This window comes from Salvia splendens, chromosome 6, assembly GCF_004379255.2.
Source record: "Salvia splendens isolate huo1 chromosome 6, SspV2, whole genome shotgun sequence".
Lineage (NCBI taxonomy): Eukaryota > Viridiplantae > Streptophyta > Magnoliopsida > Lamiales > Lamiaceae > Salvia > Salvia splendens.
In genome coordinates, this window is record NC_056037.1 from 11710154 (window position 1) to 11719902 (window position 9749).

Below are 9749 nucleotides of genomic sequence, written 5' to 3' on the forward strand. Positions count from 1 at the left end.
GGCTCAAATTCTCCTAAAACATCATTTCACATAAATCTCAAAATCCCAGCTCCCATTTTGGCTTTCGCTTTCTTTCTCTCTCTGGTAAATCCCAATTTCTCAGAAATGTCGATGGCAATTTTCTCCCCAAAGCTTCCATCTTTCACCCCTCACTCTCATGCCCAAACCCATCTAGGTTTGAGGCCTAGTTATCTCCCCCTCAGACACCTCGAGAAGCTTCAACCCCCCTTTGTCTTGAGCTCCGATAGCGCCTCTGGTGTGGCTCCTACTGCTCCGGAGGAGACTTCTGCTGTGGAGTCTCTTGGCTCCAACGGCTCTGCAACACCGCCGCCGGTGGCAGTGGAGCCTATCAATGGTTTTCAGGATGCTAGGTGGGTTGGGGGAACTTGGGACTTGAAGCAGTTTGAGAAAGCTGGCAACACTAACTGGGATGCTGTCATTGATGCTGGTCCACTTCTCTCTCTCTCTCTCCAAAAGACACTCGGTTTATCTTAATTGTTTCAGCTCTTGCTCTATTATTGTCTTTTCTATGTATCAAAAATCGAATCTTTAAAATGTGGGGGTGAACTTACCTCTCTTTGTCTTCAATTTCTTTGTGGTATTGAGTCATTTTATTTCTATTGCAATACAAGTTGATTTATCTAGTAAAGGTGGGATTAGTGAGCCCGTGTATACACTTCAAATAAAGTAATGATCATATCTTGATTGAAAACCTTCAACCCAATTGTTGTCTCGGCTTCAAATTTTGGAATTTCTGTCAGAAATGATAAAGTGATGAAATCCCCTTTTACATATGTTTGGCTTGTCGCCGTTTCAGTCCAACCATAATGTAACCATTCACTTCCACTTCTTTGAGCTCAGCTTAATTGCATAAGGAAGTACATTCATAATTTCAAATGATATGTAAATTCCCATTTAAATGGTAGTATCTGAAAAGCAAAATACTTGTGTCGGATTTAAATTACTCTAATAAGTTTGTCCCTCATTGATCAGCCGGTGATTAGACTCACCTCTTGCTGTCTCTTTGTGTATTGCAGAGGTGAAGAGGAGGAAGTGGATGGAAGACAGCCCGCAATCATCAAACAATGAAGAGCCTGTTGTTTTCGACACTTCCATTATTCCTTGGTGGGCGTGGATGAAAAGGTTCCATCTTCCCGAAGCCGAGCTGCTAAATGGTTGGTTTGCACATTCATTTTCTCTACCTCAGTTTGTAAGAATCACTATAAGTTGAGCAAGTTGACGGGCTTTTATGCAGGTCGTGCTGCAATGATCGGATTCTTCATGGCCTACTTCGTGGACAGCCTCACTGGGGTAGGTCTGGTTGATCAAATGGGCAACTTCTTCTGTAAAACGCTGTTGTTTGTAGCTGTAGCAGGTGTGCTCCTCGTAAGAAAGAATGAGGACTTTGAAACCATCAAGAAATTGGTGGACGAGACGACATTCTACGATAAGCAGTGGCAAGCTGCCTGGCAGGATGAGACATCAGAGAAGAAATAGTAGTTACTAGGGAGATTTTGCAGATCAATTCTCTTGCAATTGTGCCTTTGTTTACAAGTGCTTTTTCTTCTCGAATCGCAATATTATGATTGTTATGGGATAATTCTATTTTTGGTAATGCATGTTAATGGAATTCCATTTTAATGAAGCGATTTAGTTGTATTCCAACTCAGGGAGTGACGCATAACTGTTATACGTCGTTAATAGAGAGACGCATAACCATCATGCGTCTTTATTTAGTGACGCATAAGAATCATGCGTCTTTATTTAGTGACGCATAAGCATTGTACGTCTTTCTTTAGTGACACATAAGCATTGTGCGTCTTTATTTAGTGACGCATAAGCATTGTGCGTCTTTCTTTAATGAGGCATAAGCATTGTGCGTCTTTCCTCGACACGAACATCAGACGAGGCCGCACGCCGCCGCGGATCGCTTTTTCTCTGTTCAGAGAGTAAGTTTGCCGAAGGAGCTGCCGGAATTTATGTATGCTCGCGCCGGAGGAAGAAGTGGAATCAGCCGCCACCACGAGCTTGCTGTCGGTGGCGAGAAAATGCACGTTTCGTTTGAATCGGAACGACGTCGTAAACAGTGGAACTAGTAAATCGGCGAAATCGTGGAAGTGATTTCCGGTGAATCCTCCGATTGAGAATTCACTTTTTTTTCGTGTAAAAGATGAATTATAATTTCTCGTTGGTTTGATCGTTGTCGAGTGTATATTTATGATGTCATCTTATATCATTGCACATTTATAAGAGTATTTGTAGTTTTTGGATCGACGATGAACACGCAAGTAGTACTTCACAATAGAAAGGATTTTCAATTAAATTAGATGCACTTGTATTATATAGGGATATTGGCACCTAATATCATGGAACTTTCAAAAAGTTGGGTTTTTTCCACGAACTTTGAATTTTGCAAATAATATCACGAACTTTGCCCCGAGTTTGTTATTTCCAACCAATGAAAAAATGCCGGCTATATTAATAGATTGAAGAACAAATTTGGAGGGTGTACTTCAAGAAAAACTATTCTCAAAGATTGAAAATCTTGAAACTCTCGAAGTTGTTGTCAAGAAAATACGAAAAATTCCGTATCATGATATTATTTGCCGGAATTTTTTCATTGGTGGGAAATAACAAACTCGGAGTAAAGTTCGTGATGTTATTTGCCAATTTCAAAGTTCGTGGGAAAAACCCAACCTTTTGAAAGTCCCATGATATTAGAGCATCCACAACCGTGCTCTTGCCAGCGGCACGGTTGTGGGCCCGGCCCCACTTTTTTTGCCTGCTCTCTGGCAAGAGCACAACACCCACAGCTGTGCTCTTCCGCAAGGACGAGCACAATTAATTTAAAATTCAATTAAACAATAACATTTCCATAATAATAAAATTCATTAAAAAACCTAAATAAAATTACAAATGACAAATAAAATAAAAACGACATAATTAAAAGCCTAAAAATTAAAAATTACATAATTAAAATACTAAAAATTAAAAAAAACCACTACTCGTTGCCGAATTTCATCCACATGTGGTTGATTAGGTCTTCTTGTAACTGAATGTGGGTTCGGGTATCGCGCATTGTGTGCATTGTCTCGATCCTCTGGCCAACCGTCGTATGCTCACCTCGGCGTGGGGGAGACCTCGCTGTTGAGCTTCCGGCTTCATCCTCGTCGTAGAAGCTAGCCGCCCTCGGCCCTTCGTCGGCTATAATCATGTTGTGTAAGATAATATATGTGAACATGATGTCGGCGATATTATTCACGTACCACAGCCGAGCCGGGGCCTTCACAATGTTGAATCGGGCTTGAAGGACCCCGAAGGCTCTTTCGACGTCTTTCCGCGCGGACTCTTGACGCTGCGCAAAAAGAACCCGTCTCGGGTCGTGCGGGTTGTGGAGCGTCTTCACGAACGTCGACCACCTTGGGTAGATACCATCGGCGAGATAGTAACCCATGTGGTATGTATTTCCGTTGATGGTGAAGTCGATCGCCGGTGCTACACCATTCATCACATCATTGAAGAGTGGTGAAGAATAGAGCACGTTCAAGTCGTTGTTGGCTCCGGCAACGCCGAAATATGCATGCCAAATCCATAGGCGGTAGTCGGCGACCGCCTCAAGGATAAGTGTTGGGCCGCCGCCTTTGTGACCGCTTAAGTGTTGTCCCCTCCAAGCATTCGGGCAATTCTTCCACCTCCAATGCATGCAGTCAATGCTGCCAAGCATTCCGGGAAAGCCATGGACTGATTCGTGAAGACGAAGCAACCGTTGGCAATCATCGGTGTTGGGTGCCCAAAGGAATTCATCCCCGAAAGCTGAACGAATGCCCTCGCAAAAATTCTTTAGACAAAGGACTCCAGTGGACTCACCGATATGCAAATACTCGTCGAAGATGTCGGCCGTTTGCCCAGTAGCGAGTTGTCGGATGGCACACGTACACTTCTGCAACGGCGTGATACTTTGCCGGCCGGCTGCATCTGGACCTGTTTGGAAGAATTCAACACGTGCGGACAATGTGTTGACAATTCGCATGAACAAGCGCTTTGACATGCGAAAACGGCGCCTGAAGTAATCTGCCGGAAACCGCGGCTGGTCGGCAAAGTAGTCGGCAACGAGCCTTTCGTGGGCTCCCTCCCGGTCACGATGGATGTAGCGGCGATTTGATCTAGTTCGTTGAGGAGGAGGAGCGGGGGTATTCGCCGCGACATATGTTTCGTAAGCGGCACGATGTTGTTCGTAGTATTCTTGTTCTTCGCGCTCCGCTTACGCCATAATATGGGTGAAATCCATTTGAGGTTTTGAGTGAGGGATGAATGTGTTGATAGTTTGTATGAGAATTATGAATGAGAGATGATTTGATGTGATAAATGGATGATGAATGTGTGTATTTATAGATGATTTTGGGGAAAAAAATATAAAAAATTCAGAAAAACGGGCAAAAAAACGGCCATATTTTTTAGATTTGGAAAATATTTTTTTTTTATTTTTTTATCATTATTTAAAATTAATTAACGAATTTGAAAAAAAAATTATTCAAAGGCAACGGCTATGTCGTTGCCCAATCGTGTGCCGCCACGTCGACTGCTCGCTGGCACGGCGCTGCTCGATGCATCGAGCAGCGCCATGCCAGCGGCGCGAGCGCAGCGGCGGCGAGCCTCGTCCTCACCGCTGGCACGGACGGCGGCCTTCTTCCCCACCGCCGTTGCGGATGCTCTTAGGTGTCAATATCAATATCCCTATTATATATGTATGTAGGTATGTAAGTGTATTTGTAGGTTTTTGGGTGGAAGATGAAACGTAAAATAGTACGAATAGAAAAGATTTTTGATTAAATATTATCAATATTAATTTTGTCTATAATTAGCGCTTCTTTGTTACATGCCTAAACTTAATATTAATACTTTAAATAGGAATAATAATAAATATACTTTTAGACAATCCAATGGTATTTCAATACTTTTTATATTGTACTTTAATAAAATAGAACACGTCTGCTACTCTATAAAATAAAGAAAACTTAATTATTTAGCTAGGAACTATGTTTATAATTTACAATCAATTAACATGAGAGCTTAGGGAGATTCTCAAATCTGCCAATGCCAATTTATAAATCATATTCCTTCGATTATAGGTGGCACGGTTGTTTGTTCAGAAAGGATGACTTCAACTACAGCCATTAGAAATTAGAGAGTGAAAATTATTTAATATGATCGAGACCTGACTGAAAGACGCATAACCTCTATGCGTCATCACACTAAGACGCATAAAAGTTATGCGTCTTTAACGACGCATAAGGGTTGTGCGTCACTAACAGAAGACGCATAAGGGTTGTGTGTCACTAAAATAATGACGCATAACAGTTATGCATCACTCGCTAAGTCAAAAGAAAACTACACTCTTTCATTAAAATGGAACTCTATTACTAACTTAGAACAAAAATAGAAAGAACTCTGATTGTTATCCACTTCTCTCCCCACTCGTCTTATTTTGATTGCTCAAAACTTCACTCCAAGTCTCTAACTTGTTTGAGCTTTGCAAAAATTCTCCCTTTAAGCTCTTTAAAACATCCATCGAATTAAGATTTATGTTTTGTTCATGTTTTTTGAAAGCAAGAACAATAGGTTTCGTAGTTTTGCTCAAGTTCAAAAATCAAGAAAGGTACAAGTTAGAAATGTAGTACTACTTGGTTGGACTTGTACTGAGTTTCTGATATGTCTAAACCTGATTTTTTTTAAATGGTCTAATTGGAGCTCACTTCAACTAAAGAGCTCAACCCAGAGCAGTTTCATTACAGTGACAAGTTGGGCATGAGCTGTGTTGGGCTGGGTTGAGTTGCAACTCTATCCAGCTCATGGGTGGTCCAAAGGATGGTTGGTTATATAAGGAAATAGATTATGAGGCTTTGTTTAGTATATGGAAGTGAGGATATTGAATTGGAATTGATGCTTTCAATTTCAAATCTAAATTCAAAGTTTGATATGACAAAAATATTTGAATTTAAAATTAAATTACATTTCAACAATTTGAATTACATATCTCAAATAGATAATTGGAATCTAAATATTTATAAATTAGATACATTCCCTGCACAATGTATTGGTCACACATTGTTGTGAGTTTGTGTGTGCGCTCAAATTGTATTTTATATGTACTATGTGGGTGTGTAATGTGTGTTGTGGGTGTTGATGTGTAACTTTAGAGTTTTTACCCTATTGAATAAATGTCAATCAATTATTTGTCTATAATATTACTACTACGGCAAGAATACAGCTGTGATTGGATTACTAGGTGTCGAACCACAAGGGGCGTACGATTATTTTGATTCGAAATATAATAGAAAGCATGTAAATTTGTTTGGTTTTGATCAAAGATTGTTTTCAAAACAAGACTGAAAGCTTAAGAGCATTCCACAGTGGGATGGATGTCCGCCAGCCCACCTTTCAACGTCTTTAACAACCTCCCAAACATTGCCAGGTTTGAAATTTTTGTTGTTGTCGTCAAAAAAGACTTGCAAAGTCGCTCTCAGAATGTCGGCTCCACTGGCTGCACTTTGGTAATTCGCCGCTTCATTCTTGTAGATTCCGCAAAATTTTTTGATATCTCTATCGACTCGGTCAAAATGACTGCGGAGCATCTCCATGGTGCGGCGGCGTGAGCCTTTTGGCTTATTCTCGTTGTAGGCGTCGGTGACTTTTCCCAAAAAACAGTTGCGGGTTTGTTGATTCCCGACGATGGGATCGTACGAGACGCTGACCCAAGCGTTGAACAGAGTCATCGTGTCTTTGTGGCTGTATGGATGATGGCCTACATCCTCCTCCTCCTCTTCATCGAATACGCGACCCCCGGAGCTTCCACCGTCTCGTCCTCCTTCCGGAGTGGGTTCAGCCGGAAAATCTTCCCTAATATGGGATAATCCCTGCGATTGACCATACCTCGGGGCAGGGGGACGAGAGTAAGCATCCACGTCAAAATAGGGTGGTTGGTACACCGCCGGCGTCGACGAACCGGAACCGGAAGCACCCAAGACATTGTACATGCCCTCGCCAAACGTGTTCAAGTCATAGCCACCGGAGCCGCCGGAGTTTCCGTCGGCGGACATTTTGAGATGAAAATTGGAGAAAAAAGAGAGATGAATTGAGAAGAATAGATGTGTGTTTGTGTGTATAATGAGAATGAAAGAGGAGTATTTATAGAATTAAAAAAAAGAAAAAATAAAAAAATTACCGTTGAACGGTAATATTACCGTTTTTTAATTTTTTAATTTTAATTTTTTTATTAAAATCAAATTTTAAAAAATGATTTATTGCGTCAACATGACAACGCCCACTCGCGGGCCGGCGAGTGGGCGTCATGCCTAGCGCCATCGCGCGCCACGTGGCGCTGGCGCGTGGCGAGCTGTCTCGTGAACCCACCCTCCGGGACGAGACAAGGGACGAGACTGGGATGAGACGGAGGGTTGCATCGGCGTCTCGCTGCCGTCTCGTCTCTCCGAGACGGGGGCGAGACGCTTTGCGGATGCTCTTATCTCACCTAATATTCCATTATTAAGTTATCATTTGAAAAATTCAAACTCACCAACATTTTATTCAATTACTTCATCCAAAACCAAGTTAGGCCATCTCCAACCATTTACACCAAACTCAAACCCATTTTTGAGTATGAGTCACATCAAAAAGTAATTTTACTCCAATCATTTACTCCAAATTCAAACCCAAAAAAATATTCCATATTTATATACTTTTTATACCTTTTTAATTATACCTACATATTTATTTAAATTACATATTAGTCCCACAATATTTTATCAATAATTTATGTAAATTAAATAATTATAATATATTTATGTATTAAATATACTTTATATTAAAAAATTACAACTTTTAAAATTAAAATACACTGAACTTATTATAATAAAATTCAAATATAAATTGAAACAAGATTTTTATCAATATTCATTCCTATATTAGTAAATTTATTAGTAATTATTTACAAAAAAACTCAATTTATTATACTATGGTCAGCTTGCTAATTCCTATTTAATTATTTTTTAATGGAAAAATATACTGTATGCAAATTCAATGAAAAAATTGTGTGTAAAACAGATTTCCTAGACCCTAGTACAACGCTAACATATCTCTAATTTTCTACTCAATATGTGCAAATTAGTATCAAGTACTAGCACACAAATTATGGCCGGCTAACTCAAGTACCTCAAAATAATAATGACTATTGTGCAATATTCAAAACTTTTTTTGCAGTAGATGCTCAATTTTGGTGTTTAAAACTTTTTTTTTCAGTAGATACTCAATTTTGGTGTTTACTTTAAATTTAGTGTTGTTTCATTAAAAACTCCAAAAATGGGGTTGGGTATGGTGCATGGTTGCAGAACTTTTTTACACCAAAAATGGGATTTGGTGTATGGCTGGAGGTGGTGTTAGATGAGGATGAGGGTTAAATATCTACAATATTAGAGGGCTCTAAAGCAATAAATTAAAGCAAAGAACACTTTTATAAAGATAATTTATAGATAGGAGTTGAGCATTGATCAATTCACAATGTATCTAATTGATATTTGGAGCAACACAAAATTCTTAGCCGAATAAGATTAAACTAAGAACGATGACAAATGGAGAAAAAACGCTTAAAATCGTAGAGCAAATTTGAAAAAGATGGTGATGAATTGCCGTTCGTGTTATGAAATGGGACGAGAGTTTCGGTGTGTTGTAGCTGTTGCCTCAAGCTTGATGCTTCTGGCCATATCTTGGCAAAGAAGATCAAATTCTCCAATGATATATTATAGCCTTGGCCCCTACATATACAACGTGCGTGGGCTTCCACCAAAATAGAATTCGTGCAATTTGTCGGCGATTGAAACTAAAAAATTACTAACATATAACTATCTCACGTCGATGTCAAATAAAATTAAAATTACTATATAAATCTCATGGGTCACTCCTCATATCACCATTGCTTTTAGGATGAAACTCATGAATTTCTATCACAATTAATTCACACAATAAAAATTAAATGGATGGTTTAGTATAAGTTATGAGATTATTTTAATTGGATGAGATTAGCTATGACTAATTATCCTATTATTATTCATCTAAGATTGAGTTGTGAGATTGAATCTTATGAATCAAATAAACTAAAATAATACCGAAATACAATCTTGCAGATGGAACACGGTGAATGAATGGATATACTTCTAAATAAGCTAGAAAGTACTACTACTATAAATCATCGAAAATGAGGAGAATTGAATATTTGATTTTATGTGTGCTCAATATATTTCAAATTTAATTTGCAGGAGTATCAGTCAATTTCATAGAATTCTAATTTTAATTAGGTGTACAAATAGACCTTGAAAGAGTTCCAATCAAAATATGGTAAGAACTTTAATTGTATTAGGATTTGTACTCCCTCCGTCCCACAAAGATTGTCTCACTTTGACCTGGTACGGGTTTTAAGAAATGTAATGAAAAGTGAGTTAAAAAAATTAGTAGAACGTGATTCCTACTTTTATATATTAGTTTTATAATAAAATGTGAGTATGAATGAGTAAGTGGAATATGTGGTACACTACCAAAAATAATAAAAAAGTGAAATCGGACAAATTTTGTGGGACGGACGGAAATGGAAAAATGAGACAATCTTTGTGGGACGGATGAAGTACTTTTTAGGATTTTTACTTATTATAAATATCTATTCGTATAAAAATTTATTGGAAATTCTCTAGTAGAAAGATAGA

At 38.9% G+C, this 9749-nt stretch overlaps 1 protein-coding gene across 1 annotated transcript; it reads left to right on the forward strand.

Annotated features, from left to right (window-relative positions):
• LOC121810083 (light-harvesting complex-like protein 3 isotype 1, chloroplastic) lies at positions 1 to 1645 on the forward strand. The gene is made up of 3 exons (XM_042210980.1): positions 1 to 448; positions 1038 to 1175; positions 1256 to 1645. The coding sequence occupies exons 1-3, from the start codon at positions 106 to 108 to the stop codon at positions 1495 to 1497; spliced, it is 723 nt and encodes a 240-aa protein (XP_042066914.1). The 5' UTR covers positions 1 to 105; the 3' UTR covers positions 1498 to 1645.
• The last annotated feature ends 8104 nt before the right edge of the window (positions 1646 to 9749 follow it).

What these genes read in the sequence shown, in the direction of transcription:
- LOC121810083 (XM_042210980.1), top strand. Translation starts at nt 106, where the DNA reads ATGTCGATGGCAATTTTCTCCCCAAAGCTTCCATCTTTCACCCCTCAC. An exon ending in GGATGCTGTCATTGATGCTG is followed by an intron (nt 449 to 1,037) that starts GTCCACTTCTCT and finishes TGTGTATTGCAG; the next exon opens with AGGTGAAGAGGAGGAAGTGG. An exon ending in CGAAGCCGAGCTGCTAAATG is followed by an intron (nt 1,176 to 1,255) that starts GTTGGTTTGCAC and finishes GCTTTTATGCAG; the next exon opens with GTCGTGCTGCAATGATCGGA.